The sequence below is a fragment of the Periplaneta americana genome, chromosome 7 (assembly GCF_040183065.1).
Source record: "Periplaneta americana isolate PAMFEO1 chromosome 7, P.americana_PAMFEO1_priV1, whole genome shotgun sequence".
Classification (NCBI taxonomy): Eukaryota; Metazoa; Arthropoda; class Insecta; order Blattodea; family Blattidae; genus Periplaneta; species Periplaneta americana.
Window position 1 is genome coordinate 73,773,334 of NC_091123.1, and position 21,631 is coordinate 73,794,964.

General features: G+C 35.5%; 1 protein-coding gene across 2 annotated transcripts; it reads right to left on the reverse strand.

Annotated features, from left to right (window-relative positions):
* Positions 1-1,097: 1,097 nt before the first annotated feature.
* On the reverse strand, positions 1,098-17,251 carry LOC138703203 (amphoterin-induced protein 1-like). Of its 2 annotated transcripts, XM_069830901.1 has the most exons (5): positions 17,100-17,251; positions 13,254-13,514; positions 9,894-10,130; positions 6,312-6,472; positions 1,098-3,431 (listed from the first exon to the last, which is right to left on the reverse strand). In XM_069830901.1, exons 1-5 carry the CDS (start codon positions 17,163-17,165, stop codon positions 2,855-2,857), a joined length of 1,302 nt encoding a protein of 433 aa, XP_069687002.1. In that variant the 5' UTR covers positions 17,166-17,251; the 3' UTR covers positions 1,098-2,854. The 2 variants fall into 2 exon arrangements, with proteins under 2 accessions (XP_069687002.1, XP_069687003.1); XM_069830902.1 differs by lacking the exon at positions 9,894-10,130.
* Positions 17,252-21,631: the final 4,380 nt, after the last annotated feature.

A 21,631-nucleotide genomic window follows, 5' to 3' on the forward strand; every position in this document is an offset into this window, starting at 1 on the left:
GGGGTCAATTTTTCTATCCTTGTGTCATAAGAGTCAGCCGCCTGGGATCGAAACCAGCTTTTGACAGCCGTCTGCACCTCTCTGTTAAGCCCACGATATGACAAATGTCTCAATTCCGATGGGGAATATGTTGAAAAACAGTTCGATTGCTGTGTCTATTCCAATGAAATTGTGTTTTCTTTCTGTTAATGGATCCTGGCGAACTTATTTTTTACGACCCTTGTAATTGCGGTCGAGTGGCCAAAATTTATATAAGCACTTCTTTTGACATTAACATGGTGGAAGAAAAAAATTTAACTTTTTATCTGCCCCCATTAGATTGTTTGTAAGAGGGATGAAGTTACAGGAAATGGAGAAAGTTACACCATGCAGAACTACACGCATTGTATTCTTCACCTGACATATTTAGGAACATTAAATCTAGACGTTTGAGATGGGCAGGACATGTAGCACGTATGGGCAAATCCAGAAATGCATATAGAATGTTAGTTGAGAGGGCCAGAAGGAAAAAGACCTTTGGGGAGGCCGAGACATAGATGGAAGGATAATATTAAAATGGATTTGAGGGAGGTGGGATATAGAGACTGGATTAATCTTGCACAGGATAGGGACCAATGGTGGGCTTATGTGAGGGCGAAAATGAACTTCCGGGTTCCTTAAAAGCCGTAAGTAAGTATTAATAATTTTAATTTTAGTAAATATTCCATTTTAGGTGGAATTCATCTACAAAGAACTGGTGCTGACAATAGTGCTACTGAACTGAAGACTCAAATTATATCAGTGACTGATTGCTGATTGGTCAGTTTCATTTCACACAGTAAGGGTGCATTGACAAGGTAAATTAAAATCATCAGTACCAGTTGTAGAAGACAGCTCTGCAGTATATATTGATATTGACTACACCCCAATTCTGGCAACTAGCAACAGGCATCTATAATGAACACCGATCAAAATACCCCTCATTTCTCATGAAAAACAACAACTGAATAGACTGCAGTGGACTTTATGGTGTCAGCAAATAGCTGAATACATTAAGAAGATTGATTGAAAACTTATCCGAAACCATTTTTAAAGAACCTTTTGTTATAATAATAATAATAATAATAATAATAATGATTTATTTTAGCTGGCAGAGTTAAGGCCGTAAGGCCTTCTCTTCCACTCAACCAGCAAAAAGTATACATACATATGTATAAACTTACAAAGAATTCAACAATTTGATTTAGATAAGAGCTACATGTATACAAGAGTTATTTACGAATTAAACAACAAAATACTATGAACTATTAATTAAACACTGAAATACCAACTATGTAGCAGAATTAAGCTAAAATACATAGAATGTTAATATATTTCAAATAATGTTAGATAATAGGAAGAGATTATTATGAGACAATTTTGAAAATACAGCACTATCAGGATGCATGTCTAAAGGAAGGAGTAACAATGTAGACAGTGATAGTTTAAGTCAGTATGTAACATTTTCCATGAAAATCAATAATAAGCGAGATACAGTAAAACCTGTTCAAGACGGAAGTGACATGGTCCCGATTTTTTTTTCCGTTATGGACAGGTTTCCGTATTATTCAGGTGTGAAGTTAAAATGCAATATTTTATCATTTGTATAACTGAAAAACAAAATGGCATGCCACAAACTGTAAGAAGTACAAAACATTTCGTTTAACACTACTGCCATTAAATCAGCTTTTTGTCGCTTATTCCAGTGCTGCATCATATTGAAGAAAAATCTCATTTTCTGTTTAATGTTATCGTAACTTACTCATTAAACACTATTAAATCATACTAAATTTAATATCTAACGCTATACTGTAATAGTATACTGTATATCACTGCACATTATTTAATTTATTGGTCTGGGAGCCATCCATTAGAAGCCTTGAATTCTGACTTACCTATTTTTTTTTTGGCAGTTCAAGAGTTTGTTTTGCAGAATAGGTCCAGAAATTGGCACGGTCTTTGAAATGGCATGAAAATCTCACTCTCACAACAGTTCATTTATTTCCACATAACCAGCGGTTTTCTGTTTCCTTTTTATGGCACCATTAATGTCCGCAAGCCACTCACTCATGAGACGGTCTTTATTTATCACTCACTCATGAGATGGTCTTTATTTTTCAAAGTGTTACACCTGAATTTTCCACATCTGAAATTCCACCCTCGCACTCTCTAAATTTTGCAAAGAAAACTTGTTTTTATCTTAGTGACCTACATATTTCGTACATTTCTTGAAATTACACACTTCTTCAAAACATAGTTTACATTATAATAGTGTATCCAAAATATTATTTCCGTTTTGAACAGTATCAGATAGTTTGTTTCCGCGTTGGACAGTTTCCGTTTTATTCAGGACAAATTATACATAATACATACAAATTTCGTCAGGACCAATAAATTGTTCCGAAATAGACAGGATTCCGGATTATTCAGGTTCCGATTTGAACAGGTTTTACTGTATTTCGATTTACATAATTCAGGTCCCCTTATAACCTCCGTTTTAAATAAATTATTTTGAATGCCATATAGCCTAAAATCTAAGTTAGAACGAACTTAATTTATATTCAAATTTTCATATAAATCAGTTCAGTCATTATCGCGTGAAAAGGTAACAAACATACATACAGACAGACATACAAACAAAAATTTCAAAACTCGATTTTTGGTCTCAGGATGGTTATTATACACGTTAATATCAATTATTCTTGAAAAATCGAAAATTACCAGAAAAATTTTAGTTACAGATAAATCTCACTTAAAGTGAAAAGTCATTGCTTTCAACAGATCTTTAATAGAGTAAAATTTGCAGTGTATAATTGACTGCATTCTTTGCCATACGTCAATCAAGACAGTCACGATAAGCAGGAGGTGGAGTATCAGGACAATTTATGGTCTCCAGCTCTGTCCAGAGCACTGTACTCTCATCACCATCACTTCTGAATCTAATAAATGATGTTCTGTTTTGCAGTGACAGGAGACTTCTTCCTCTGGAATGTATTAACGAACGAGGAGATTCAGGTTCTTTAACCTCATAAAGTTTATGGATTATAAACATTATAATCCCTCCAACCACAATTCCAATCTCCAGGCCGATCATAAATGACCAGAAAGATGGAATTTTATCAAAAAATTTTATGATAATATTATGTTCTGTTGAAACTGAAATATTTTTGTCACAATCACTTTCACTCTGTTTGAGATCTGAGTCTTTATCTTTTTCAGAAAGAGACCACAGTCTTAATAGTTCTTCATCACTCATAATGTTTGTGGCATTCTCTTTGTCTACTAATGAAATTATCCTCTCAAATTTGTCGGTCTTCTTGTTCTTCTCGCATATTGGATCATGTTTAATCTTATTATTATTATTCAACCATACTTCTAATTCGTCAGTCTTTCCATCACATGGCCATGGATTTCTGAAAATAAGCACAACATATATTTGCATGTCTTCATGAAATAATACTTGTGAGATATAACTACGAGGTGTGATCATTAAATTCCGAGACCTGTCCCATAAATGGAAATAAAATTTGGCTGCCATCCCCTTCAAAGTAGTCCCCTTGGGCAGCTATACACGTTTGCCATTTTTTGGAATGCCTCCTGGAAGTCACGTCTTTAAAGCCTGTCAAGCACCTTCTGCTATTCACGTTTGAACTCCTCCACAGTGCCAAAATAGTGACCCTTTAGCTTGAATTTCATCTTCAGAAACAAAAAAAAAGTCGCAGGGGGCCAAATCTGATGAATACTGGGGTGTTACAGTTGCAAAACTGGCATGTTGGGAGAGTTCTGTGAGCTGGCGCATTGTCGTCATGGAGCTTCCATTTGGATGTAGACGTGAGAAGCATTTGAACCTCTCCAAATGATATGTTGACAATGTCAGCAATTTCTCTTATGGTGATCCATCGATCATCATGCACAATTTATCGAATTTTTTCGACATTTTTGGCAGTGTTGCACGTGTTTGGTCAACATGGCCTCTCGTTGCCCTCCAGCGATGTTCTACCATTTCTGAAACACGAATGCCACTCAAAACACCTCGCCTGACTCACTGCTTCATTCCCATAGGCTTGCTTCAACATTCCATAGGTTTTGGCCTAGATCATATATGTAACAGATAACTCCTCCTACGTTAAAATCGGCAGCACTTAGAAGAGAACGACTGCCAGGATCGCCACCCATCCACCGTAAACGAACATGAGATGGCAGCACAGTCGCTAATGCAATTCAAATGGGTATTATGACGAGACTCCTTATGTAATAACTAGATGGCAGCGTAGTAAACTTGACAAAAGTTGTTAACCTCAAAGCCTATAACCCCAACATATGTTACATATATGATCTAGGGTTTTGGTTGCTGATTTTCCAAAGAATTTTATGGTAGCTCTCTGCTCCAGTGTCGAGTCTATCATGATTTCGCAAATGCGCAGATGCACGTGCTAACAAAACCTTGTATAATACAGGTCTCAAAGAAGATAGTGCTTTGAAACTTTGTGTCGCATCTCTTCAAGGTCGTCTAGCATCTCTGTTGCGCGCGCGTGTCAATCACGTGATCCCTTCGCCCACAACAGACACAGTCTCGAAATTTAATGATCATACTTCGTAGTTTGTAGGTAAAGTTATATTACAGGTACCGGTATAGTACATTTTTTTTCCCTAATACGAGTATTTATACATTTGCATTGAGATTACATTTCATGGCGACTAACTTCTGATTACCGACTGGAGCTGATGTTGCTATTAATATTCACATTTACGTTTAGGTTTTAGTTGGGAACACGAGATGTTCAGTGAGAGGAACTATATTGGCAGTAGCATGTAGATCGGATAGAGGATAGTGCAAAAGGGAGTAGGACAATGATAACAGAGATTTACATTCTTCCGTCAGCAATTCTATTTTTGTCGTCTTATATTAAAACAAAATCCTGGATTTTTTAAAGTTGTGAAGTAAATTTACTTCTGAACATTTTTGATCTCCTCTGTTGTAGTAAGGAACTAGTTTAATCTGTGATATGACAGTCCATGATGAGCCAAGGCTGACCACCTTCTGGCAATCCACATGTCTCAACAGAGGTGAATGATCATCCAACTAATACGGGATAACATGTGGTCACATAGTGAACCTCTCAATTATTATAGGTGGATTTCAAAACTGGGTTTCACTTAGAGTTTCCAGGTCTCCCGTATTTTACCCATATTTTCACCAGCCTCCCATCTTGTGTATTTGATCATATTTTCTCCCGTAATTTATTTAAATGGTAAATATGAATAGTGCTATGATGCTATGAAAGTTGTTCTAATTACATAATTATTTGTAAGTGTAATCTACAATAACAAATTTTCATTAATTTTGAAGCTGTTTTGTTGAGGGAAATTTCAATTGTGTAAAAGTTTCTGAATGAATACAAAGCAAGTGGTAACTATTAATAGTGTTAAAGATTCATTTTAAATTACTTTTGCATACAGTTATGTTGTATATAATATGTTCATAAAGGTAAAACATGTTGAGGTTTTTTCCGGGGTTTTCTCTCAACTCATTATGAACAAATGCTGGGTAACTATAGGTGTTGGACCCCGGACTCATTTCACTGGCATTATCACCTTCATCTCATTCAGATGCTAAATAACCTAAGATGTTTATAAAGCATCGTAAAATAACCTACTAAAATAAAATAAAAAATAATATGCCGAAAACCTCTTCTTTGATATTAGGGATATTGATAAAGTCTGTTTTCGTGAAATCTCGAAATATACTGTTGCAACATCGTAATATTTTTTGTTCTACGCCATAGCTGCATGGCATAAGGTGTCATGCCTTTGACTAGCAGTATGGAATAAGTGCTGATTCGAATCCTCATCCTTGTTTTGTAAGCCAACTTAACAGATGCGAGAATCATGATGCTGACCACACATTTCTTCCATATTGGTTGAATGATCGTTCACCTTTGCTGAGGCATGTGGACGTGAGGTCAGAAGTCACCTCGTTGGCCCTTTTGGGCTGTCGTGTCATGGACACTAACTACATATGAGAAATTAAGAAAGAAACCACTTATAACTTATTATATAAAGTGGAGAATTGCAGCTCACAATCATTTACACACTTAAAATTCTGCTCGCTTTTAAATTAATTTTGTCAACACTCTGAACAGTACCTATAATATAAAATTTGAAGTAATAAAAAAGTAACAGTATTATTTCAGATTAAACCTTTTACTGAGAGAACTGAGTCATACAAAGTCCATGTACGGTAATCAAAGGCACTTCGAATATGAAATTAGTATGTATGAAGTATGTCTTACCCTACGAGATCAATTTTTTGCAGTTTCTCTAGCGGTTTTAATACTGATACTTCCAGTCTTATCAGTTGATTGTTCTTCAAGTACAGACTTAGCAAAGCAGGAAGTTTTGAGAATGCGTCATTCTCAAAATGATCCAATTGACAACTGCTGAGATCTAAAACCTAAACATACAAATATACATCAACAGTAATAATGGTTTTCTTAAACACATCTTGTATGGGATGAAATTCAAATAAGACGAAGATCATAGTCATAGAAAGAAAAATAAAGAAGGTAAACTTGCGAATTCTAAATGAGGCAGTAGAGCAAGTGGACAGCTTCAAATACTTGAGGTGTACTATAAACAGTAACATGAGCTACTGCAAGGAAGTCAAAATGAGGATAGCAAGGTAAAGGAAGCTTTTAATAGAAAAAGGAGCATCTTCTGCGGACCTCTGGAAAAAGAACTAAGGAAGAGACAAGTGAAGTGCTTTGTGTGGAGTGTGGCATTGTATGGGGCAGGAACATGGACATTACGACGAAGTGAAGAGAAGCGACTAGAAGCATTTGAAATGTGGATATGGAGAAGAATGGAACATGTGAAGTGAACAGACAGAATGAGAAATGAAGCTATGTTGGAAAGAATGGGTGAAGAAAGAATGATGCTGAAACTGATAAGGAAGAGGAATTGATTGGGTCACTGGTTGAGAAGAAACTGCTTAATGAAGGATACACTGGAAGGAATGGTGAACGGGGGAAGAGTTCGGGGCAGAAGAAGATATCAGGTAGGCGACATTAAGATGTATGGATCATATGCGGAAATAAAGAGAAAGGCAGAAAATAGGAAAGACTGGAGAAAGCTGGGTTTACAGTGAAAGACCTGGTCTTGGCCAGAACACTATGAATGAATGAATGAAACACATCTTGGCTTATAACAGAAATTGAGCGAGTTAGATTGTGCACATTAGCTTATTCAATGTTCCAACAGGATTTATACAGAGTAAGTCAAAATGATGTTCCCGACTTTAATAATGCAAAATCTATTGCGTGTATCTTGTTGTGAGATGTGTGCTTTGCAAAGTAAAGCCTCACAGTTCAATTCCTCCACTGTTTGCCAGGACAGGACAGGACAGCTAAAAGAGAGTAGTGATGAGTGGAGAACATAAAGTGTTCTGTGTTCTTGATGTTCATGTAAAAAAAAAAAAAGTCTCGTTAGTGTTCAATAGTTTTTTCGGCAAAACTTAAGGAAAACCCACCCAGTGGTAAGTAAATTAGTAAGCAATATGTACAGTCCTATAAAAAAAAAGGACCTAATTCTTGAGCACGATTCACATAACATAATTTAACAACAGTTTTCAACCCAGTATTATTTGAAAGATATTACAGGAAGGTATTTCATAACTAATGCAAAAAGCACGAAATTAATGTGAAAATAAAATCAAATTAATGCCGAAGAGTCATTATGTAACAAACATGATATATGTAGTCCGATAACCCCAATTATGACAATTCATCGCAAGCATTCTGATGGGTCTGTGTTAGCATGCTAGCTCACAGACTACGAAGTTTTGGGTTCGGATACTGTTGAGGAAAGAGATTTTTAATTAATTATGCAGGTTAATTTCGTTTATCATCATTCTCTTTTACTGCACGATTTATAAATATTCATCTACTAATAAGAATAGATCAATTTTCATTGCATCTCTTCAAATGCTTTTCAGGTTACAACAATCGAAGTAAAATGAAATTCAAAATTCAGGCAGCCATTTTTTTTTTCTGGAACTAAAGTTTCAAGACACAGGGTCTTATTTACAACTAAAAATCGACTGGATAGCAGTGCAGCTTTGGAGGATCAATAACTGATACATTGCCCACCATGTTCCCCAGATCTCACCTCCTTTGTGGGGTTTCATTAAGAATCGTATTTTTTGTACCATCACTTACAACGATGTTGGTTGATCCACGTGCATGCATCACAGTGGCCATCACAGAGATTGACTCTGAAATGCTCAGTACACCTTGATCACAAGCTTTATGTGTCCTATGTTACACGTGGGGCATACATTGAGCATTTGTAATCTGTCTGATGAAACTAGGTGAGTTCTCCTTTCTATCAGTACTAATTGCATTTACTTGAGTAATAAATTATTGAAATCGGGAGCATAATTTTGACTTACTCTGTACATTTTTAGGAACATTCCAGAGACTCCACTATGGCTTAATGCACATCGAAATCATGCAGTCCATGGTTGTAGTTTCGGCATAAGCAGAGATTTGTCTCCATTCCACGACACTGGATATTTGTCTTATTCTTGTCCTGTGACGTCTCTGTGGTGTGTCTGCATCGTACCAACACACAGTCATGGAGGCCTGCCTTGTGGGAGAGTCTAGCGTTGATTTAAAGAAAGGCCAAAATATCCAGATTATGTTGTAGCATTTCACAAAGAAAAAAAGAAACATTTCAGAGACTTTACATTTCATTTTAAGGGCAAGTTTCAGATAAGTCTATGATCAATAATATGGGATATAAGATTTGTAATTAATTTTCAGTCTTAATGGCTTATCAAACCATAATACATATCATGCAGAATTAAGGAACAACTATATGGCACCCTTAAAATAATATTGTCGTTACTACCAAAAGTTAGTTTTAAGTAACTGCAAGATAAACATTTCACAGTCGTATGAAAACTCAAGATTACCAAGTATCAGCAGAATTTTCACTTGACTTAGAGATACGACAGTTCTACTGTTTGATAGAGGATTAAATAAAGATTACAAAACTGCCTGTAACTCAAAATTCAATTTTTGGAAGTTACGACAATATTATTCTAGGGGTGTGATATAGTGATCACACATATAATAATGTGTTCTTTAATTATATGTTATGTTGAATAGCTGTAAATGTTTTCGCTGTGTTAGGTATTTTGAGACAGTGTTAGGTAGCCTATATCTAAATTTCACATGAGGTCGAATACACATTAAATACATTTGTTTATGATGTTAAAATAATATAAAAACAATTACAAAAACTTACATTATTTTAACATCATAAACAAATGTGTTTAATGTGTATTAGACCTCATGTGAAGTTTAGATATTGCTAACACTTGTCTGAAGATGCCTAACACGGCGAAAATGTTTAGAGTTATTCAATGTATCATATAATTAAAGAATAAATTATTATATGTGTGGTCATTATACAGTTGTTCCTTGATTTTGTATGATATTATGATAAGTCATTAAGACTGAAAATTAATTACAAATCTTATATCCTGTATTATTTCAGAGACTGTTAAAATTAATTATTATTCTCTCTACTTTTTTTAAGTGCTTGTTATTATTCCATTGATAGACTCACATGACGTTAGTGCCAGCATATTTGAAAAAAAGAGTCGAACATTCAGGTGGGAAAAATTTAATGAAGGCGATCAATCCTCCTCTCTAGTGCGCCAGTCCAGATTCAAAAATTTGTAGTAAATGTATGAAAATGGATGAGCATTGAAATGCGTAATTGCATAAGAATATTAACAGAAGCTGATTAATCAATGTTAATTGTAAAGTTTTTACCATGTTAATGCAAGATAATTTATTTATTCTTACCTCTAATGATTGTTGTATTAAAATAGGCCCTTTTGGTAACTTAAGTCTGTTTCCTTGTAAGTAAAGAAATTTTAACTTTGGTGTGTCTTCGAATATTGCTGGTAGAAGGTAGTAAAGGTGATTATAAGACAAATCTAATATTTTCAGTTCTGTGACTCCTGCGAATGCATGAAGATCAATAGTCCCAATATGATTGTGCTGTAGCTGTAGTTTATAAAGATATGTAAGACCAATTTCCTACAACAAAACACAATTTAAAATTAGAAAATTAAAAATACTAATCTTGTTTTAAAGCAGAATTATGTGTGATGGGTTTTTACTGTATGAAGGGCATAGAGCTCGTCGAATTAATTATTGTATGTTCACTATAGTATGAATTTCTTTCATAATTGACAGAAATGAAAGCAGAATGATGTTTTACAACATTTTTTTTTACTTCCTAGATATGATGAAGAAATAAAATTGCTTAAATAAAACATTCTACTCATATTCATATTAGTTCTGTGGCACCATTCTGGAATGTTCTGGTTGCATCATGGAGTTGCGTGCGCATCTAGCAAGAAAGAGGTACGTGGAAACACAAACCACTGACGCTAGCCATGGTATGGAGCGAGGGGGGTAGAAAAGCTACTGTGACTGGGCAGAAGTAAATAGGCTAAGCATCTGGAAGTGGATTGTTGTGGAGGTCCAGAAGCTTCGTGATGCAGAACATTCTAGATGTTCGTGGTAAATAAATAACATCGTGAACTGCCAAAGAAAGTCAGTCAGTCTTGAGTCTTCAAGTCTACAAGTGAGTCTTTGAGCGAGCAAAGAGGCAGCCTTCGAGAACAGCGATGTACAGTGAACCGCATCTGGGAGACCAGGGTTCACGTGCAGTGAACCGCATCCGAGAGACCGAGGTTCGACATGCAATGAACCGAATCTGGGAGACGGGGGTTCGACGTACAGTGGGCCGCATCTGGGAGACCGGGGTTCGACGTGCAGTGAACCGCATCTAGGAGACCGGGGTTCGACGTGCAGTGAACCGCATCTGGGAGACCGAGGTTCGACGTACAGTGGGCCGCATCTGAGAGACCGGAGTTCGACGTGCAGTGAACCGCATCTGGGAGACCGGGGTTCGACGTGCAGTGAACCGCATCTGGGAGACCGGGGTTCGACGTGCAGTGAACCGCATCTTGGAGACCGGAGTTCGACGTGCAGTGAACCGCATCTGGGAGACCGGGGTTTGACGTGCAGTGAACTTGAACAGTGAGCTAGAAGAACTAGCCAAGGCAAGCGAACTATTGTGAACCTTAATTGAAATTAGGATTACATTGTTATTCTTCTCTATAATACACGTCGTGTGAAGTGCAATAACGACTTCTGTGTTGCTATGTTGAGTGGAATACCCATTGTCGTAGGGTGAATTATTAAAAATAAAAGTCACATTGTTATCGGGTGTATGGTGGTTAAAGCAGAATTAAAATTACAGTTCATTCGTAGATTATGTTGTTGAATTTTATTATTGGTGTTATAAAAAATTTAAATGAAGGGACTTCTAAAATTGAAACAAATTAATGAAAGAACAAATTGTTCATACTGGCACTAGTCTCCTTAGTGTAGTAGAGAAAAAGTAAACATATTTAATCTCTATTTGGTATGTATGTAAAATTTATGCAATTATCTGTCTTTGGTTCACTAGATCATAATTAGTTCCCACACTGCAGTTTTATGGAAAACAGTTTTGTTTCCGTTTATATTTAGCTTGCTATATAGGGTGGAAGTGAATAAATCTGCAGGTTTTCAGATTGAACAGCTCATGTTGTATATAACAAAAATCTGTAATACCATATTAGTGAAAAGTTCATAGTTTTCTCAGAAAAAATGTTTCCTCCCCCCCAAATGTTTAACACTCTCTTATTCGGTAAATATTGCGAGTGGGATCGTGATTTTTGTCCATATTGATAAAAAATCTAATGAAGGATCATTTACCATTCTGGTGTATTTCAATAGCATGGGTAGTTTTCGTATAAATTTAATTAAAACACCACTAATGTGAAGCCACTGAACGATGCGAAGTGATTGAAATATCATAGCGAGAGAGGGAGGTTCTCTTACAGTGACATTCCTGAGTTCATTAACCTCTTACATCTGCATTGTGAGAAGAAAGAAGACTGTGTTAGCACCGATGTTGCCAGACTGCTGAAACTTCCAATTAAATTTTCTAATTAACCTTGCATTTGATCACGAAATGTAATGCAGGTTTTCCATTGCTTTAAGTGTACTCTATCTCCCTTTCAATCTGCAGGATTATTTACTTCCAACCTGTATAAATCATTTTTGATATGTATGTACTGTACTCCTTAAATTTCAACGTTACATAATTCTTATAAATTGTTGAGCTTTCAGTTCGGCTCCTGGTAGGGAACACACACATCATACATACTTTCACAGCCAGCATAGACTGCGTCATTGTCGATCTGTAATCTTGCGCATATTTTTATTCATACAATTTTTATTAATAATAGCATGTACAGAGTTATATTTTTGTATCATAGGAGTTGTTCAAAGTAGTGTTCATCTGCATTCACACTTTTCCGACATCTTTTGGTGAAATTATTGTTATTCACACACAAAAAATAGACTAGGTCTATACAGAAATAAACCCCACACTATAAACGAACTTATAGATCAGATATAATATACGAAGAGATATTGTAAGCATTATGAAAATGGAAGTTTTGCATATGAATCACATTTCATCAATTGACGAAAAGAATGTGTGGATGCAAACAGATATGATTTTGTACCATTCCTATTAACACAAATTGGTATTCATTTTGAAATAAAAATATAACTGTGTGCATGCGATTATTAATCAAAGTTGTATGAGTAAAACTTTGTGGGAGGTTACAGATCAATAGCGATGCAGACTACAGCAGCCATACCTGCATATCTGATGCGCGTGTTCCTAGGAGCCGAGCTGAATGTTCTTGACAAGCTATAGGAATTCCGACAAAGGTGACACTTGTAAAGAAATATTGTTTGCACGTGACATAAATATCGATGGTTTGAGGTAAAAGGGCTTATCCCAAAAAAGAACAGAATTTCAGAAACAGCTGTAGACCTAATTAAATTTTAACACATTATTATTAGTTACTTTGTAAGAAGGAATGTAAACATAATTGTCAGAAAACATATATTCACGTTTTGTAATTCAATTTTAACTAATTACACAAATTACAGCAAAAAGTCACATTTAAAAAAAAAATGAGGGTTAAGTCCTTTTCCCTAAACACCATCGATATTTAGAAAGTTGTGCAAATTATTACATAGTTAGACAGGTTCTGTAAAATTTAAATTACATGTGATAATTTTTACCTTGAAGCCTTCAAGTTCCAGCGATGAAATGCTATTATTCGATAAATCCAAGATCTGGACTTTATGAGGAACACCTGTGTCAATACTTGATAATCTCTGGCCAACACATGATGCACTGCGCATGCCCAATGTGATGAAACACTTGCAGTAACTTGGGCATGTTGGTAAACTTTTTTTGATGGAGAAACTGACTTTCAAGAAATTTGTTAATAGTAAAAATGCAGGTAACAGCCACTGATGAAGCAAAAACAGTTTCATTTTCTGAAATTAATATTAATTGCATATATAAGACAAAGTGTATTGTTATATTCAATTGAATTTTTATTGAATACCATATCAGTAATGATGTTACGACATTATTTAGTAACTTCAAGCAATCTCCTAGGTAGAAGTCCATGATGATCAATCACCAGGTTCTTTATGACCTTTCAATTTATTTGGATAGGCATAAGTAATATAATTTATTTAATGCCTGAATTGTGCAGGATCAATAACACTCATTAACCAAAAGCTGATTTGTGTAGTAGATTAACAGTTTTGTCACTCAATATTAAAACTGCAATATAAAAAGAATCACACGATATTTTTGTCTTATTCTGACATCTTCATTCATCACTTATTTTTACACATATCGAAGAAAGTATTTTTAATAGAACATAGTTAATTGAATAAATAAAAATAAATATAATAATTAACACGAGTAAGTCCGCTAGTTAATTAATTACTTATATTCAAGTGTTAAAAGTAGTGTACGCAAGATTCAAAATGGGGAAAAAAAAATTAATTTAATGAGTTGTATGAAATAATATAAAATATGATAACTAGGGGGCAGATGTTGATGACCTAAAAATCTACTTAAAATGATCAATAAAATGCCCTTAAAATAATGGTAAAATGACATAAAATTAAAAGCAAATGACATTTAAATAATATTCACGTATTAGCACCACAACTTCTTAAAAATTAGTCCCCTTGTTTAAATGACTGCCCTGCAAATGTCGGAGAGAGGGAGCAACTTCCTGGAATTTGACTATGATGAAGGAAAAGAGCATGCAACAAAATTAAAGTTTTAAGGGAAAACTATAGATTTTAATGAGGGTTTACTGTGTGTTTCAATCAGAGGTGGTCCATGTCAGTGCCTTCATTCTCCATCTCCTCCTTCCGCTCTTCACTTTTATTACCAAACCTTCCAGATGGGGAGTGTAAATGACAAAACAAATTGTGGACGCAGCATGCATTTTTTCAATCTTTGTGTTAAAAATACTGTCTACTGTAGTACATCCCTTCCAAACCATATTGGGGACACAATGTTCTGTTGTCCAGGAGACTGTGGAAGTTTCCTCCCTTCCAAACATAAATTATAAAGACACCCTCGTACCAACAAAAGAACAGTAGCAGTCAAAGCCCTCACTTAAACTAAGCAGTTGTCGCTCATTTTATATTACTTCTGTTGTGCGAGGTGAAGCCTTCAGTGAAATGAGGGATGGACTTTAGAGTTTGTTCCAAACTATAAAACTCAAACTTCACTGTTATGCACTTATTCAGTAGGTAATTACTAGTAGGACCTACTACTTATTTGTTTGCTTAAAAAATATTTAACAGGCCTATATGTAAAGAAGGAAGTAAAATGCATTCAAAATGATCTAAAAGTTTTTCAAAATATTAAAAATGACCAAAAGAGTCGAAAAAAATGTAAAAATGACCTATAAGTTCAAAAACGTCAAAAAAATTCAAGAAATGCAATATAAGAAATTAACTTTTTATATTAATATATTAACACAGAAAATATTTCTTTATCAACAGGCATCATCCTAATGTGAAAAATAAGATGACGACTTTTCATCAACATCCGCCCTCTAATGATAACGAAATATAATAATGTTAGTAGCACATATATATATATATATATATATATATATATATATATATATATATCTTATAGTTGTGCTTTTGTTATAATCTGCAATGGGCAAGAAATCTACACAGAGACGAACAAACTTTCACCTGAATGCTCCATCGTGTAAGCCAAGCTATTAGCTTAAGGATCCATTGATTATGGATTAAACTTCATAATTATAATTGTTGTATTTACAGTGACTCTCAAACAGCCCTCAAATCTATAGATAATGGGTGCTATTCATAGACATTTCGCAGCATGCGCCAGGAGCATACTAAGCTAGCCCCGGCTATCCACTGGTTACTAGTACAGAATTCAAATCATATCCTATCGCTAACACTGGTTTATGAATACGAAAAACTCTGATCATCCACCAGAAGCCCACGCTAAAAATGTCTATGAATACGGCCCAATAAGTTTAACTTAAATCCTCTGGCAGTGGAAATCAGACGAAATTTAGTAGGCTACCTTATGACAAACACATTTGCTTCTCATGGGTGCGAGGACACAGTGGAACAGCAGGAAATGAGAGCTGATGAAATGGCAAAAAGTGCTGCAGTTTCAAACTTAAATTTCAGCTATAGTCTGTGCTCTTGTTTGATATGCGAAAAGAAAAAAAATTAGCACATAATGAATAGGTGGAACATTCAGTGGCTCTGCAGTACAAAGGGTTCAGTTACAAGAGAAATCTTTTTTCCAAGGATCAACACCTGCTTAAATAGCAACAAAATTATGCCATATTTTATACTAACGCAATTTTTGTCGGGTCATGGAAAATTTGGCTCTTATTTAGAACGATTTAAATTACATGCCATAAGGAAAATGGCTACTTATGTATCTGTGAGGAACAGCAAACTGTGAACCATCTTTTCCTTCATTGTCCCATATTCGAAAACAGAAGATTTCTCTTGGTCGGACATTTACACTTTTGTAATGTAATGTATGTCAAACCATTATTCAATGTGTTCAGGAAAACATGCTGCTATAAACAATTTTGTAATTTTATATGTAATATATTTAAAAACTTGTAATTCATTCAAATGTAGTATATATGTGTTAATTTTAAGTAGCGTAGACTGGGTTATCCATGTCAAATATATTATTATAATAATGTAAACTATCAGTCTATAACTAAAACCCTAATGTACTTTCGAGTAAAATAGGGTTTAAGAAATTCTATGTAGATTCAAATAAATAAATATTATAGTTTTTTAATACAAATAATATCTTACTTAGTGTTTTCTGGCTAAATTTCTCAACGCAATAGAGACAAATTTCAACATTAGTTTAAAATAAATATTTACCGGTACTTACTTACTTATTTATGGCTTTTAAGGAACCCGGAGTTTCACTGCCGCCTTCACATAAGCTTGCCATCGGTCCCTATTCTGTGCAAGATTAATTCAGTCTCTATCATCATATCCCACCTACCTCAAATCTATTTTAATATTATCCTCCCACCTAAGTCTCGGCCTTCCAAAGGTCTTTTTCCCTCTGGCCTCCCAACTAGCATTCTATATGCATTTATGGATTCGCCCATATGTGCTACATGCCCTGTCCATCTCAAACGTCTGGATTTAATGTTTCCAGTTATGCCAGGTGAAGAATGCAATGCATGCAGTTCTGTATTGTGTAACTTTCTCCATTTTCCTGTCACTTCATCCCTCTTAGCCCAAAATATTTTTCTAAGAATCTTATTCTTAAACACCCTTAATCTCTAGTTTAATAATAATAATAATAATAATAATAATAATAATAATAATAATAATAATAATAATAATAATAATGCAAATTAACTCTCAAATAACCAAAGAGGAACATTTTTAATTCAAATTAAGATTTCATTGTCTGTGATAACTGGCTAGCATATTATCAGTTTCGTTGTGTAACTTACCAAATTCTCTACAAATATTTACCAGAAAAAATCAACATAAGATAAATTCACATACCTTAAATATACAGTCATTTGTGGTTAATATGTGTAAGAGTATTGTTTTAGAAACTTTGGCTTTCATGTAGATAACTATCCATTTCTTTCACGCTTTAATGCACCACTAATGTTCTAATAGAGAGCCTAATCAGGTGAACAAGTCTGACTCAAATGTTGTGAAAACAGCGTAATCTCACTTTGGGTGTATCTTATCAGTTGATTCATCTTTTTGTGACAGTCTGTGGCAAAAGCTTGTTATGCTTGCTCTCTGATGAGATACTTTAAATGAAAATAAAACTCTACAAAATATAACATTATCAAACATCGTTTACTAACGTATAAAATTGCTTTCATAAAAATGATATTATTTGCAGTTTAGAAACATTCGTCTTCTTGCTTGTAAATTTATGGATATATGTTTTTATTGTGTTTGTTCGTATCTCGGACATACCAATACAGTGAATTCATGTGAATTTCCTAAGTGAAGCAGAGGAGGAAAAAAATAATAAATTAAATTACCGGTATTCTATGTTTAATTAGGAAAATGAAAGCTACAGTTTTCTCAGAATTAAGATATAGATTTCTACATACGTAATAAACGGTGTCATGAAGATGACTCATACTTTCTCATTAATTATACATTTTGTGCGCACTGTAATAATTTAACAATTTGTTTTCTCATGTTATCAGTTACGTTTCTGTCTACATTACATAACCACGTTTACCTATATTATATACCTTACAGTCTATAGTCTGTCTCAATTATCTTGCTTGACAGGCATGTGCGCGTGCACACGCACACAGATATATGCATTAGCTACTTTTATGGAATCATACGAAGTGTGCAGCCCACGTGTTGTGTTATTTAATTTGTGTAGTGTGAGTTACACTAACTATGGTCAATTGTGGAGATAGCATCTGATCTGAATGAGATTAACATTTTTCATTTTATTTAATGAAGTAAAATTACATATATATTACACCTTTATGAGTAGACTAAGCAACGTCTGTGACTCAAGTCTTAGCATGCTGGTCTTCTATCCAGGCGACCCAGGTTCAATCTCTGGCCTGGTCATGATGGAATTTATGGTGAACAAAGCAGACGTTGCAGAGGGTCTTCTCGTCACACTTAAATTTTCCTTCTCTCTGTATCTTGAATCTGCAAGATACTCTCCAAATTTACCATGACACAATAGAAATTGTGTCAAAACAAAGTCATAGTCCCATCGTTCTTATTTCCGGCAGCCAATCACGTTGCAGGTCAGCTACATTTAAACGTGTGCGTCTTGGCATTCGCTGTTGATGACGTTATGCACTTCCTAAGGCTCGATAAATAATATAATCGCCCGCCAATTTGGTTCTTTCGTTGGCGTTCGCAGGAAGCACACGAGGATGTTATTTGCCTCTCAATTATTTGCTCACTTACAGTGTGTATGACTTATTATCATAGGAGTTACGACATGATAATGTTTAACGGTGTGACAAATAGATTCCTCATCTGGTAGCTCGGCAACGAAAGAACAAAAATGGCGAACGATACTACCTACCTAGACTTTATAGAGCCCTCACTTCCTAAGATGTAAGCAAAGAGGAGAAGTCACACCAGAAATAACAGCAACGCAACTATAGATACCAATATTTTACACTTTAATCTGTCGAGCACGGTCAGGAAATATGGGGTAAGTCTGTAGTAAAAAAACCTGTTGTGCTGTTCCTTCATTGTTGGTCCCTCTTTTCAAAAACATAATCTTTAGAAGGCTTCGGGCGTGCAGTGGCATTTCCTCTAAGGTTAGAGCCTAGTTCAAGTGTGTGTTTGTATTAATAAAAAATTAGGGGCTAGAAAATATTGAGAATAGGACAAATGTTTGGTCCACACCTGTGGAGTAGGCCTAACGGTCAGCGTGTCTGGCCGCAAAATCAGGTGGCCCAGATTCGAATCCTGGTCGGGGCAAGTTACCTGGTTGAAGTTCTTTCCGGGGTTTTCCCTCAACCCAATACGAGCAAATGCTGGGTAACTTTTGGTGTTGGACCCCGGACTCATTTCATCGGCATTATCACCTTCATATCATTCAGATGCTAAATAGCTTCAGATGTTGATACAGCGTCTTAAAATAACCTAAAAAAAAAGGACGCATGTTTATATGACATTTTTTTCGATTAATACACACACACACACACACACACACACACACTTAAACTGGGCTCTATCCTTAGAGGAAATGCCACTGCCCTCTGTACGGAAGCGCACCCAAGGCTTCCATTCATATTACATTTCAATCACAGACGTAGTTATATATCGAATTCAATAAAGATTTCTGTTGAAAATAAGTTGTGAAAAGACAAAAAACAGATTTGTCTAATTTTTCGATTTTCAGAAGTAGATCAATACCGGTACTGGTAGATTTATAAAAGAAGCATGAGTTTACTGCAAAGTCAGTAGATTTGGCAAAACTGATTTTGCGTATAAAGTAACTTCTAGAGTGCTTCTACTTCTGTTTCTGATCTAAGATAGGATGATCAGACGTCCCATTTTTAACGATGCTGTCCCTTTTTTCAGCCTTTTGTCCCCTGCCCCGAGAAACATATGCTCAGGACGCCAAATGTTCCTTTTTTTTTTAAATGGCGTCCTGTTTCCCTAAATTATTGAAAATATTTCTTTTTATTTTATTTAATAATCATCAGGGGCGGCTTTCGAAGGGGGGCTACGGAGCTGCAGCACCCCCAGACATTTGTGGCTCTTGTCTCGTTTTATGTTGTGAAATACATTTATTATACAGTCTCTATTTAGCGGCTCGAATTTTTTTAAACTTTCGCTCTCATTGACATGCATGCAATCGTTAGTGAAGTCAATTCCTCCCCTGGTGCTGCCAGAGCAAAGCCAGAGACAAGGACTATGAGTGAAGCCACTTTCTCCCCTGGAGCTGCCAGTCTCGTCTCGGATGCTTTGCGCGTTAGTTTTACCCCTCCCCCTGCTGCCCCTGGCCATGAATCCAGAGGTTCCAGGAGCTGCAGAATTTACAGCAGCTTGTCAGTAGCGCGCAGTTTTAAATACATTTTCTTTAATGTTGTGAGTATAACAAGTGCAACAATGTTTAATTCTGTACAATATTTACAGTCTATTCAGTTCAGTACCTTAACAATTCAGGAGAAATGTGAAAATAAGTGCCCATCATTTGAATCTCATAATGGAAAGAGCTGCTAAACAAAATACAAAGGCTTGCATATTTTTTGCTGATTTATCCAGTATCCCTGCTTTCTTCTCTCGATCTCCATACAGTCTGTATTAGATTAATGTGTTTCAAAGACAATTCCATCAGCTGGGGCAACAAGATGGAGTTTTAAAATAAGAACAGTAAATGTTGTTCATGAGAAGAAGGAGCATTGCTAGAATTTTTCCAAACCATAATGGAATCTGAAACATCTAACATCACAATAACTGAGGCAAGCGCCCTGGTGCGCTCTTGAAGATCCTGAATTCAAATTCTGGCTCAGTTTTTTCATTTATTGATGTATCATGTAGATATATTATACAACCAACTACAACATCGCCAGTTAGATATTTCTAAGGTTCAGATCTGCATATAAAATTAAATTATGGTTTATTTAACGACACTCGCAACTGCAGGGGTTATATCAGCGTCGCCGGTGTGCCAGAATTTTGTCCCGCAGGATTCTTTTAAATGCCAGTGAATCTACTGACATGAGCATGTCTCATTTAAACACACTTAAATGCCATCGACCTGGGCCGGGATCGAACCCACAACCGACTATACTACGGAGGCCGTCTCTGAATATCAAGCTTTGTTAATACCATAATAGACAATACGGAACAGTGCACAGTTGAGCAGCGAGATCTGTCAAAATGAAAACCCTAAAAAGCTTCGTAAGGTCGAAGGGATTAAGACAAGGGTTGCGACAGCCAAGGAAGTGTGTGACTTCATTATCACACAAGCTAACACCCGATTCCAGTTCATAGATCATCTGATATTATCTTCTCTTTTGTGTCAAGAAAAATTTGAATGCTAGAGAAGCTCATTTCCTGAAAATTACCTAAATGTATGTGTGAAGCTTTTCTAATGTTCGATAAAGACAAAATAAAAACGGAACTCACTGTGTTGTATCAGAGACAAGAATTCAGAAATATCAGTGACGCAGTCAAACTCTTGCAGTTTCTTCTGAGAACTTGCAGGCCTCATTTTTAGAAGTTGTGAAACTACTACGCATAGCTATCACCATACCAATGATAACTTCCGAACCAGAACTTTGCGTTTCGTGTTTGAAGAGAGTAAAATCCTATCTTAGAAATACAATGAGAGAAGAGAGACTGACCGCATTAGCTGTGCTTTGCATTGTAAACACTATGTTAAACGACATATCGGATTTTAATAAGAAGATGATTCAAAAGTTTGCAACCTACAAGACAAGTCGCATGGAACTAATCTTTAAATAAGGTAAGTTGCATGGTTTATTTTTGTATGCAGCCCCCCTGAATTCAATACCCACGAGCCGCCACTGATAATCATGTTAAAAAACGTTGATTAATTCTATAAA

Excerpts from the sequence above, each read along its gene's own strand:
- LOC138703203 (XM_069830901.1), bottom strand. The coding sequence starts at position 17,165 with ATGAAAGCCAAAGTTTCTAAAACAATACTCTTACACATATTAACCACA. Across the intron at positions 13,515-17,099 it reads CAAATGACTGTATATTTAAG|AAAATGAAACTGTTTTTGCT; the intron begins GTATGTGAATTT and ends TATTAATTTCAG. Across the intron at positions 10,131-13,253 it reads TGGAACTTGAAGGCTTCAAG|GAAATTGGTCTTACATATCT; the intron begins GTAAAAATTATC and ends GTTTTGTTGTAG.